We start from the raw sequence: 12863 nt of genomic DNA on the forward strand, positions 1-12863 counted from the left end.
CCGGGCGCTGGGGATGGCTCCTTGGCCTCTGCCCCAGGCGCTAGAGTGGCTCTGGTCGCGGCAGAGCGACGCCCCGGAGGGGCAGAGCATCGCCCCCTGGTGGGCAGAGCGTTGCCCCTGGTGGGCGTGCCGGGTGGATCCCGGTCAGGCGCATGCGGGAGTCTGTCTGACTGTCTCTCCCCGTTTCCAGCTTCAGAAAAATACAAAAAAAAAAAAAAGTTCTCTTGTGCTCCATGCAGTCAATCACCCCTTCTCTACACTTGGTCCCATTGACCTGCTTGCTGTCGCCACAGATTAGCTTGGCCTATTTAAGTATTTTACACAAATGCAGTCATATAATATGTACTCTTTTTTTTTTTTTTTTAATTTTTTATTCACTTTAGAGAGGAGAGAGAGAGAGAAAGAGAAAGAGAAGGGGGAGGAGCTGGAAGCATCAACTCCCATATGGGCCTTGACCAGGTAAGCCCAGGGTTTTGAATCGGCAACCTCAGCATTTCCAGGTCAACACTTTAGCCACTGAGCCACCACAGGTCAGGCAATATGTACTCTTTTGAGTTGGTTTCTTTTGCTCATCATACAGATTTTAAGGTTAATGATCCATGTTGCATATATCTATTTTTTGCATTTTTCACTGCCTATTTATCCTTAATCCACTGAAGCCTGGTATCTGCCCCTCTGCTCTAACAGAACTGTTTTACAAGGTTACAGATGATCTTCAGGCTGCTAAACTCCATGGGTCATTACTCCCATCCCAGTACTAACCAGGCCTGACCCTGCTTAGCTTCAGAGATCAGATGAGATTGGGTGTGTTCAGGGTGGTATGGCTGTAGACCATGGGTCATTACTTATTTTGCTTGATCTCTAGGGGGTATTTGACACCAATGACTACTTTTTACTTTTCCCTGTGCTTTCATGACACCATAGTTATCTTTTTTTTCTATAACTGGCCATTTACCTTTTTTTCCTCTTCTTTGTGCTCCTTAAATGATTTTCCTCAGGTTCAGACCTAGCTTTTTATTTTATCTTTAAATTTTATTGATTTTAGAAAAAGGGGAAAGAAGGAGAAACAGCAATTGTTGTTCTATTCATTATGCATTCATTGGTTGCTTTTATATGTGTCCTAACACGAGATTGAACCCACAACCACTGAGTATTGGGATAGAGCTCTAATTAACTGAGCTACCTGGCCAGGGCCAAACGAGAATTCTATACCCAATAAAAATATTCATCTGGGCCTGACCTATGATGGTGCAGTGGATAAAGCATTCGACCTGGAATGTTGAGGTTACTGGTTCAAAACCCTGGGCTTGCCTGGTCAAGGCACATATGGAAGCAACTACTATATGAGTTGAGGCTTCCCCTTCCCCCCACCCCTTTCTGTCTCTCTCCTCTCTCTAAAAATCAATAAAATTAAAAAAAATTCATCTGGAATTAAAAAAGACAAAATAAAGATCTTTTCAGATCAACAAAAATTAAAGAGGCAAGCACAAAAGCCAACAAGCAGGGTAAGCAAACTTTTGTAAAGAGCCAGATAGTAAATATTTTAGTCTTGCAGGCTTCTGGGTATGGTATCTGTCACAACCACTCAACTCTGCTGTTGTCACGCAAAAGAAATCATAGACAATAGCAAATGAGTCTGGTGGTATTTCAGTGGAATTGTTCACAAAAATAGGCAGTAGGCTAGATTTGGCCTGTGGATTGTAGATAGCTGACTGCTGTCCTAAAGTTTAATCTTCAGACAAAAGGGAAATGATTCCAGATGGAAAGGCAGAGATTCCAGAAGAAATGAAGAGGAAACAAAGTGGTAAATAAACACTGATTATAAAAAAACAACAACACAAGACCTGTGGTAGCGCAGTGGATAAAGCCTCGACCTGGAATGCTGAGGTCGCCGGTTCAAAACCCTCAGCTTGCCTGGTCAAGGCACATATGGGAGTTGATGCTTCCTGCTCCTCCCCCTTCTCTCTCTCTCTCTCTCTCTCTCTCTCTCTCTCTCCTCTCTAAAAATTAATAAAAGTAAAAAAATAAAAAAATTTAAAAAAAACCCAAAAAACATGATGAGCATATAACAGGAAGTTAAATGGAGTGGGTTTTCTAGGTTTCTTGTGTTATCTCTGGGGGAAGAGTAAAGGTATTGATTAAATTGAAGGAGTGTGAAGATATTGGTGAAATTAGACTTTGATGCATGTTATAACTTCTAGGGTAACCATTAAAAGAATAAAAATTGGAAAAAATTTCCAAACTGCTAGGAGGAGAAACAATGACATGATTAAAAGTCAAGTGAGAGCCCTGGCTGGATAGCTCGTTTGGTTAGAGCAGGGGTCCCCAAACTTTTTAATTTTATTTATTTTTTATTTTTTACAGAGACAGAGAGTGAGTCAGAGAGAGGGATAGACAGGGACAGACAGAAGTGGAGAGAGATGAGAAGCATCAATCATTAGTTTTTCATTGCACGTTGCAACATCTTAGTTGTTCATTGATTGCTTTCTCATATGTGCCTTGACCGCGGGCCTTCAGCAGACTGAGTAACCCCTTGCCGGAGCCAGCGACCTTGGGTTCAAGCTGGTGAGCTTTTGCTCAAACCAGATGAGCCCACGCTCAAGCTGGCGACTTTGGAGTCTCGAACCTGGGTCCTCTGCATCCCAGTCCTACGCTCTATCCACTGCACCACCACCTGGTCAGGCTAGTCCCCAAACTTTTTACAAAGGGGGCCAGTTCACTGTCCCTCAAACCACTGGAGGGCCAGACTATAAAAACAAAACAAAACTATGAACATACCTTATTTTAAAGTAAAAAAACAAAACGGGAACAAATACAATATTTAAAATAAAGAACAAGTAAATTTAAATCAACAAACTGACCAGTATTTCAATGGGAACTATGGGCCTGCTTTTGGCTAATGAGATGGTCAATGTCCACCAATGAAAGAGGTGCCCCTTCCGGAAGTGTGGCAGGGCCTGATAAATGGCCTTGGGGCCGCATGCCGCCACAGGCCGTAGTTTGGGGACCCCTGGTAGAGCATCACCCCAAGGCACAGAGGTTACAGGTTCAATTCCCTGGTCTGGGCACATAACAGGAACATGTTCCTATCTGTCTCCTGCTCTCTCCCTTCCTCTAAAAATCTGTAAAAAAAAAACATTAAAAAAATTATGTCCCCACATTATAAAAAAAAATAAAATACAAGTCTAGCAAGAAGGGAAAAATTAAAAACATGAGACAAATAGAAAAAAATAAGAGCTTTAAACCCAAACATATGACTAATTACATCAATATAAATTATTAAACGTCTTAATTAAAAGACAGTGAATATCAGACCTTTCAAAAAAAACACACACACACAAACAAGCCCTGGCCAACTAGCTCAGTTGGTAGAGTGTCCTCTGGATACATCAAAGTGGCAGGTTCAATCCCCAGTCAGGGCACGTACAAGAATCAACTGATGGCTGCATAAATAAGTGGAACAACAAATTGATATTTCTCTCTCTTTTCCCCTTCCTTTCTCTAAAAATCAATAAATTTAAAAACTTGATGCTTTTAATAAGAGATGTGAGCAAGCAGAAAGGTAGAAAAAGTTAACACTGAGAACTTTTCACTAACATAATTATTCAACATTTTAGTGTTACTTTTCTCCTAAGGATATCATACTGGAAAGTTCTGTCCGTTTTTGGAATAAAACAAAATACAAATTTTTCTTACCGTCAATAAACTTTATTAAATAATATAATTGCCATTATTATTAATGATTTCTTGCCAGCGTGAGGGCAATTTGTATATCCCATTTTTGAAAAATGTTTTATCTTTTGATGTGAAAAATTGAACCAGTGCTTGTTTGATATCTTCTTCATTTTTGAATTTTTTGCCCTTCAAAAAATTTTGTAAAGACAAAAACAAGTCATAGTCAGAGGGTGCTAAGTCCGGAGAATATGGTGGATGTGACCGACATGCTTCTGTAGCATTTCTTCCTTGTTGAAATTCGTAAAAATTACAGTGGCGTAAATGAACTTTATCAGTAGCCATGGGTACACTATCGCTTTACATATAAGACTAATGTGAATCAACTTTGTTTTAGTTAATTTGCTACGTCAGTATGTATACATTAAGTGATAAAAATAGAGAGACATACATGCGCCAAATAAACATGTGCTTACATGTCGAAACTTGTGATAGAAACGGACAGATCTTTCCGGTAGACCTTATATATATGTTTTTCAACCACGGTCTGCTGACCAGTCCATCAGATATTTTGTTCTTGTCTGCTAAACAGTTAACCGCTTGATGGGTTGTGGGAAGATTATAGACCCAATGATCTTAGCTGAAATTGCTTATGCTCACGGTGATTTCTACCTTAGTGGTCCCCAAATAATTCTATTTTCACCTGTCCCCGAAAGTAAAAAGGTTGAAAAAGTATATATATGTAGTTGTGCATCCCTCTAGGATATTAATTTGAACATTTTTTCTTTTATTGTAAATAATTTTCAAAGGACATTCCTAGTATTTGGAATCGTTTGAATTTTGAGTTACCTGAATAACTGGCAAAACTATTTTGTCAATTACCAAAAGGCAATGTGGTTCTAAAATTTTTATCGGCCCAACATGCATTTAAAAGGATCCAGGGACTGTAACTGCTATTTCATGTTAATTTTTTGTTGATTGTGTTAATAAAGTTTAAGTTCCAAGGCGGTGCATATAAAATTTTAATGAAACAAATAATTTTACCATCACTTCCTTTCAAAGTATTTCCATTCAACATAATATTAAGAAATAAATTGCTGAAGGTCCCACCAAGGGTTTTGAGTCCAGGGGGACGGCAAGCTATGAACCCACAAAGCTTTCTTTTCCGTTGTTGCTGATACAATGAGAAGGACCTTATCTTTCAAATTTCTCTCTCAAGCAGGAAAAAAATGCTCTGCGACATCACGTCCTCTGCTTTCTCAGAATACTGCTTTATCTCCATCGTTCCTAATTTAGGCTAACAATTTCCTGCTGTTGCCGGTAAGTAATGATTAATCCGGAATCGGTCACACCTCCTGCTTCCTAGTGTATTAACTTCAGGTGCTATTTCCTGAAATGGATTTATCTCAGTCGGGGGATTAAAGCCCTATGTAGATGAAGGAAAATGACCCAGATGCCAGGTCCAAGGCTCCTTTTGTAGGGGTCGGGCAGCAGTGAGAGAAAGGCCGGTGTACACGGTTCTGGGCGGGCCCCTGAAAACGAGTTAATTGGTCAGTGGGTATTCGTCAGGAATACGCCCATACTAGCTATTAAGACTGCTGACGTCTGCAGAACCAACCTACAAGATCTCTACTCACTTCGGACTCAGCTAGCCCTCTGGCACATTCACTCACGGGGTGCCGCTCGGCCCTTACCCCACCCGCAGGCAGGAGCGTGAAGTTTGGCACTTCAGGCGAATTCGGTTCAAGGAGCTGTTGAAGCACCAGAGTCTCGCGATATCTGGGGGAAAGGGGCGGGAGAACTCGCGTGCACGCGCACGAGAGCCGTTAGGGTGTAACCCCTTTGGGGCGGGGCGGAGCGGGCGGAGCGAGTACTGACTGTTGGACGCCAGTTGGTGGAGTTCCCGCAGAAAACGACTAAGCGCGAGCAGCGTGCGCGCTCACGCCGCAACGACGGCGGTGGCGAACGGCGTCAGAACTTGGAGGGGGGGGTTGAGTTGACGGCTGCTGGCGGGTGGCGGCGTTGAAGCGAGAGCTTGCTTAGCCCTTATCGCTTCTGTCTCAGGAATCCGACAGAGTGAGGGGACGAGGGTCGTTTTCGGGGGCTGCTGCCTTCCGCGTACGCGTCGTCGTCAGGAGTGCAGCCCGGACTCTGCTGTAAATCCTCTGGCTCGTTTTCCGGAAGCCTCGAGGCAGCGGCGGCGGCAGCGGCCACTGAGACAGCGTCTCACCTTTCCCCAGCCCTTCCCCTTGTCCCCCCCGCCCGGAAGGGCCTGATCAGCGCCCCACCCCCGCCTGCTCGCCCGCTACGCCGCCGCCATGTCGGCGCAGGCCCAGATGCGCGCGATGCTGGACCAGTTGATGGGCACCTCCCGGGACGGTAAGTCTCTGCCAGTGCCCTGGGGGTGGGGGAGGGGATGGGGAAGGCGAGGAGAAGGGGCTCTGCGGGCGCATCTGGGCTTGTGTGTGTGGCTGAGTAAGGGGCTCCTAGATTGGTACCACGAGGTCGCGGCTCCGGTCCCATCCAATCAGGGCTGTGCAGGCGGGCTGGGTGGGCGGTGTCCGAGCGGATTGGCGGGAACTGCTGCCAATGGGTTTAGGCGGGGCCTGGAGGTTGAAAGAGTTTGAGCGTTCAGTGTTGACTTGGCTGGGACCGGAGAGCCCACGTCCCTCTTGCGTAGTCTCGAGGCCCGTTTTGTGGTCGAATTAGGTACCTGCGGACCGCTAGAGCCTCCGCCCTCTGAACTAATCCCTAACCTAGATCTCTGGGATCGTCCCTCGCCGCCGCCCTCCAGAGCATCCAGAGAGTACTGTCCCCTACCCCACGCCTTTTACCTGGGTCCAGAGAAAACCTTTACTGTGAACCCAGTACCAGAAATGCATTCTCGACCCCCCACAGAAACAACCATTCTTGTGGAAAAATCTGACCCAAACCATGGTTTTTTGAGGGGGGTGTGTTTGGCCCCATTTTGTGCAAAAAATGTTATGGCCTGTTTTTTCCAAGAGACCTCCATTTTGTTAGACGATTTAATAGAGGCTTTGTTCAGTAAATATTGACAAATCTTGCATGTGCCCCAAATAGAACCATTTTGAAAATGTGCCCAGTGAAGTAGAATTGAGGGAAACGATTCTGTTAGGCGCTTAGGTTAGAATATGTATGGAAGAACAGTATTTGTATCTTTTGTCATGAAGAGAATTTCTAAATAAAAAAAATGAAATGCTGTTGCTTTTTTGTTGATGATAATAATGTGCTCTTTCAAATTCAGTTTAAATCTATGCTAATACAGAGGAAAGGTCTAGTTCAATACTTTTTAAAAAGCAAAATAAAACGTTTATTTTTGTATGTTGTTTATTCAAGTAAAGTTTCTTAGCCATTGAAGAAATGCCTTTTTATTAACAAGTTATCTAGATTACTTGACAGAAGAGATAAAAGACTTAGTAAATTTTTAAGTTGCTCTTACAATTTTCTTATGAGTGCTTTTGCAGCAAAATGTTAGACTTAAATTTTTTAATTTTCCTTTTTTAAAATTAATCGATTTTTAGAGCGCAAAGAGGTGAAAGAAAAAAATCATTATTTGCTGTTTCACTTATTTATGCATTCATTGGTTGATTCTTGTATGTGCCCTTGGTGTATTGGGATGATGCTCTAATCAACTGAGCTACCCGGCCAGGGAAAATTTTATTAAGTTCAAATATTTTTGGCAATGCATATTTAGAATGGCTTTTTACTATTCACACTTCAGTTTTAATTAAAACTCACCGGGAACTTTTCTTTGTAGAACCGATAGACAAATAGTTGAAAATGGAAAAACTTGTGGTTGTGTAGAGAGGAGGGAAATATTGAGAAGAAAATTAATTTTATTTGTGAAGTAAACCCTTGAAAGTTAACATTAATTTAAAATGCCACTGGAGAAACTTACCGTTTTTCACTTTTAGCTAGAATGGTCATTTTATATCTGCAGCATGTCTTTACACTGCTCCTTTTTCATTATGAAGACAGAATGGTGAAGGGACTTAAACAAGGATTTTAGCTGACAGAATAACTAATTTTTGTAATAAAATTATAGAAATCATGTAATGTTTACTTCACATAATCTTTTTAATCCGAGATGGATACCATTTTTGGTACCTTTTACATTGATTGATTTAACTGGGAGGGTAGTTGGATCAAAGTACACTACTATCACCTGATAAATTTTTGAACTGGGCAGCTAATCTGATATTGCAAAGCTAACTAAAAAAAAAAGTATATATAAATATTAAAAAGTGTATATATATATATATATTCCTGTGTATATAGTCAGCAGAAACATGGATTTCTTAAAATCCATTCTGTTTTGTATACAAATTTATATATTTTTTGTGTCTGTTCTGGGGTTTTTTGCCTTCAGATTAAGAGGTTTTACCAATCAATTCATGTTTATCAGTCTACAATACTGTTTAGCTGAAATGACTGGATTTGCACTGCTGTGTTGGGCCACAAGTGAGAAATATACTACTTTCAAGGAAAAGAATTGAATGTCTTTTTAGATATATAAGTTCTTTTATGTGTACAAGATAATAATCAGAACATTCTTTTCCTTCTTACCAGATGTCAGATAGTTCATGAGTTTACATATTTCATTTTATGATTTAGGACCTTTAAATAATTAGGATTGTTCTTTTTTAGCATGTAGTCAACTTCAAGTTATCCAGGGATAGGGGAACATGGATACATTCCTCCATAGCACCATCTAATTTGAAACAATATAATGGGAAGCCTTGTGTTGGACACAGGAACAGCTTACAGGGACCGCTGTTGGTTGTCTTTGGCATTAAGAGGTGGAATTGGGGATCCAAGAGGTGGGAGAAAGATGGAAAAGGTAGGTAGGAGGTATTTAAGGCAACCCTGTCCATTTTTTTTTTTTTAATTTTAATCCTAGAGACTACATATAAAGCAACCAGTGTCTTCTGAGATAGTGGGACTCAAGGTGGCAATAACTCCTTCAACCCTTAGTGTCCTGTTTGTAAGGGAATTTGAAGTGGCACAGGAGGCCCAGAGCACTAGGAAAACCTTGACTTCCCCTTCCCTCTGTTAAAGATTTGTTGTCGTTGCCCCCCCCCCCCGCCCTCATCAGAGTTTTTAATTAGTTCCTTTTTAAACTCTTTGTAGATTTAAGTCTGTCAATATACCTAATTTTGAATTACTCAAACAAGTTAATCATTTAGATTATCTAAACTTGACTGAAATCCTCAGGAATAGGAATTTTAGTGACAGGGAAATGGAGAGGTAAATTTTGATCACTGGGCACTTCCAGAAAGGACAGTCCTGGGTGAGTGGTGACAGTGGGGGTGCTTTGGACAACCAGAGGGCAGCATGATGGTGCTGGGAGGCTGGGCAGGGGGATGAGCAGGAGGTGGGAGAGGAATGTGTAAGGGAGGTGGGAGGGCCAAAGACAAACTTTGCCTTCTTTGCAATTTTGCCTAGGGCCCTGGTGGTGGCAACCGCCTGTGTGCCACTGAAAATCGTGCCGATGCCTGGCATACTGCATAAATGGAAGCAGGGTACCGCGTGAGTTGAAACATTGGTCACACTATATAAAGTTTGTATATGTGAATCAGTGTAACTCATACCCATGTAACTGGGGGTCTGACTGTATTTGGATTTTTCTGATAAGGCATCATGGGCTAAGGAAAAGAGGACTGGGCTGAGACTCAGGAGACCTGGTTTCTAGCCCCAGCTGTACCTCTAATTGTAACCTTGGGTAAGTCACTTAACGTTTTTTTGCCTCAAGTTAAATCTGTCATTTGTTAAATGGGAAACCAAACAATTTCCTATGTTATACTCAAAAACTGTTGGAAAAATATATTTAAAGTTTAGAAGAGAGGAACCACTAGTAGATATAAATTAATATCATTTTATCTGAAGTGTAAGATGTTAAATTTTATAAATATCTTTTTCTTAGTTGTTAGCATTAAAAAAAGAGGGATCATTTGTTTTCCCTGAACATATTCCATTTGAAAGCAAGAAACAGGAAAGTCTGGGAGAATTCAAGCAGCAGTTTGAGACTTGTCTGTGTGACAGTTTGGAGGAACCCAGTGTCCTCAACACAGACTGTGGTCATTTGTGTATAGTTGGGTTGATTGCAGTTGATGCCCCATAGCTCAAGCTGTTTTGTCAACAAGTACAGTTTGGTTATGCTTAAGTCTCTGGTTCTGATCCCAGATAGGTCTAAGGCGCAGGAATAGGATTTTTTTAAAATTGAGGGTGCAAATTTAGATTACATTCTTAGTTTAGAATAAAAGGGAAGTTACAGATGGTAGTTTTGAGGGCTTCATACTTCTTAATTGCTATAACCTTTAAATGGATCAGAGACCATCTCTGAAAGGTTAAAACAGCTTGGGAATGGAAATCTGCCCTCAAAAATAACCAGTAGACTAATTAGAGTAGAATGTAGCATATAGAGTAGAATTTTATAATGTGATTAGTTATCCATTATGGCTTAGAAGTACTTGGTGCAAGTTACAGCTTTCAGGTAATTTTAGCTATTTTTTTTAAAAAGTTTTCTTTATTGATTTTAGAGAGAGAAAGGGAAACATTGATCTGTTTCTGAATGTGTCCTGACCAGGGATCGAACAGACAACCTTTGTGTTTCCAGACGACGCTCTAACCAATTGGGCTGTTCGGCTAGGGCAACTTTAGTTATTTTTGATGGCCATCTTCCTAAACATATGATACTCTCTACTTCCTCAGTTAATAATAGAGTACATTAATCAGAATTTAACATTTTTGTTGGTTGGTTATATTGTACATAGTTATAGTTTATGGAACAGAAAATTAAAAGCAGGCTCATCTTAGGAGATACCCAGGAAAATATGGTTCAGAAAATCATTTATACCCCAATAATTCCAATTTAAAAACTTAAAAGAAAAAAAATAATTTACTTGTTCCTAATATGAATGTATATATAGGATAGTATTTAATCAGAGATTGAAGTAGTTTCTTCGGTGTGAATTTTTTTCATAAAACCATCTTTACTGTAATCTGTGTTTCTTGACTTGTCATCAACATTTAGAACATTTTCTTTTAACTTTTTTCTCATTAACATAATGAACCATATTTATTTTTTGGTCAGTTGTAAGCCATTCTTCTATTCCACTTGAATTGTTCATTTTAAGTGAAGGAGGTATAGCCTTTAATATATAAGCACACATTTTAAAAAAATAACAATGAGTCTTTTTTTTTTTACTCTAGAGCTTGTGAATTCTTTAACACAAGACATTTTAGCAAACATAAGGTTGAACAGTAGTTAAACAGAAAAAGGTTAAAGAGAGTTTTAGTAAATATTTGACCTAATCAGAAGTCTATAAAGCTTTGTTGACATCCACATAATGAATCCATTAAAAAACAATACTATTAACTCATTTACATGTTGAACTCTGAATAATATTTCTACCTACAGAACGGTCGAGAAAACAGTAACAGTATTGTGTTATATAACCCTGCATTGCCCTTGGATTCTTTACAGTTGTTTCTCTCTCCTCAAGAAAGCCTTACGATTTTGAGACATTCTTTTATTTCAGTGAAAACAACTGAAGCCAAAGAAGAATAATTTTGTCTTATCACTGTATAGGCTCTATAAGCAGCAAGTAAATGCTTTGATTTCATTTGGTTAAAATGTCATATAAGGATAAATGGTAGTGAGATGCAAGTTCAGGGTGGATCGCAGGAACTCAAGGGCAAGTAGGTATCATGAATCAGGGTTAGGTTCAGTGAGTCAGATAGTGTCCAGTACCAGGTGGTTCGTACAGGCATTAAAGTTTGAAGTTGCTAAGGGTTCAGGTGAGCAGTGGGGCTGCAGATAGGGAGGTACTCCTCAAGAATGGAATTCCAGAAAGGAGTTTGAAATGGGCTGAATCCTGAAGGCCCCAGGCTGTTAGTATAGCAGAAACAAGCAATTCTTCTTCCCAATTAGTCTGCTAAGAAAGTGTACACTAAGAAGATGGAATGTTTTGCTAGAGAAAGAATAAGGGAGTGAGAGAGAGGGTAAGTTTCTGATGGGAGAGAGTCTTGTGGATGTAATACCTGCAGAAAAGGCAATCTGTTCCTTTTTAGTTTTAAGTCCCATGCAATAGCAGCACTAGGGTAGAAAATGGGAGGTAAGGCCAAAATAGACAAGTTCATCAATATTGTAAGGTTATTGAGGCGGCAGAGAAGTGTAGTTTGTAAAAATTCTGAAATTGGCTACAGCTTCAGTGTTTTTGTTTTAACTAAGTAACTTATGACTTTTAAAAGTCAGAGCCATCAGAAAGTTAACATGTAGCTCACTTAACTGAATGTCATATTTTGCTTTTTAGCATGGGTTAGAGAAGAGGATCTGTACATTTTTTTTCCTAAAAAACATTCTTTAGATATTGATCCATACATTCTAATTTAGATGTGAACTCTTTGCAGTGGTGTTTGTTCTGTGTGATTCAACAAGAAAACAGTTGAACCAGGTGCCCTTGCTGAGTCTTTTGTCATGTCTCCTGAATGCATAGTAATTGTTTTGTTTTTATCTTCTTGGATCCCAGTTTTCTGCAGACTTGTTTTTTGTTTCAGAGTTAAATTTTCCAAAGCTGTGCCTTTCAGTAAAATAGGTTGGATATTTATCAGATGGTATGTACAGTGTATCTAGCTGTTCCTTGCTTCTGTATTATGTTCATCTATTAGTTTATACTATATACTTTTCAATTACTTGAGAGTGTTTTAGGCACTGTTGCACACTTTTTTTTTAATCAGATTTTTTTTAAATTTATTGATTGATTTTAGAAAGGAAGGGAGAGAGACAGAAACATCAGTTTGTTCCACTTGTTTATGCATTCCCTGATGATTCTTTTTTTTTTTTTTTCAGTTTTCTGAAGCTGGAAACAGGGAGAGACAGTCAGACAGACTCCCGCGTGCGCCCGACCGGGATCCACCCGGCACGCCCACCAGGGGGCGACGCTCTGCCCACCAGGGGGCGATGCTCTGCCCATCCTGGGCGTCGCCATGTTGCGACCCTCCTGGGTGTCGCCATATTGCGACCAGAGCCACTCTAGCGCCTGGGGCAGAGGCCACAGAGCCATCCCCAGCGCCCGGGCCATCTTTTGCTCCAATGGAGCCTTGGCTGCGGGAGGGGAAGAGAGAGACAGAGAGGAAAGCGCGGTGGAGGGGTGGAGAAGCAAATGGGC

The 12863-nt window shown here is 40.6% G+C and overlaps 1 protein-coding gene across 3 annotated transcripts in view; it reads left to right on the forward strand.

Annotated features, from left to right (window-relative positions):
- Window positions 1-5637: 5637 nt before the first annotated feature.
- LUC7L2 (LUC7 like 2, pre-mRNA splicing factor) overlaps window positions 5638-12863 on the forward strand; it is a 53695-nt gene continuing 46469 nt past the window's right edge. The window contains exons 1-2 of one of the 3 annotated variants that reach the window (XM_066262427.1): window positions 5640-6051; window positions 9139-9222. Coding sequence is in view for 1 of the 3 variants with exons in the window: in XM_066262424.1 (XP_066118521.1) it covers window positions 5991-6051 (61 nt within the window). In the remaining 2 variants the exon portion in view is untranslated. Of the gene's footprint in view, window positions 6052-9138; window positions 9223-9348; window positions 9416-12863 lie in introns of those variants that run through there. The other 2 variants (XM_066262424.1, XM_066262428.1) reach the window with 2 other exon arrangements.

This window comes from Saccopteryx bilineata, chromosome 2, assembly GCF_036850765.1.
Source record: "Saccopteryx bilineata isolate mSacBil1 chromosome 2, mSacBil1_pri_phased_curated, whole genome shotgun sequence".
In the NCBI taxonomy this organism is placed as follows: Eukaryota; Metazoa; Chordata; class Mammalia; order Chiroptera; family Emballonuridae; genus Saccopteryx; species Saccopteryx bilineata.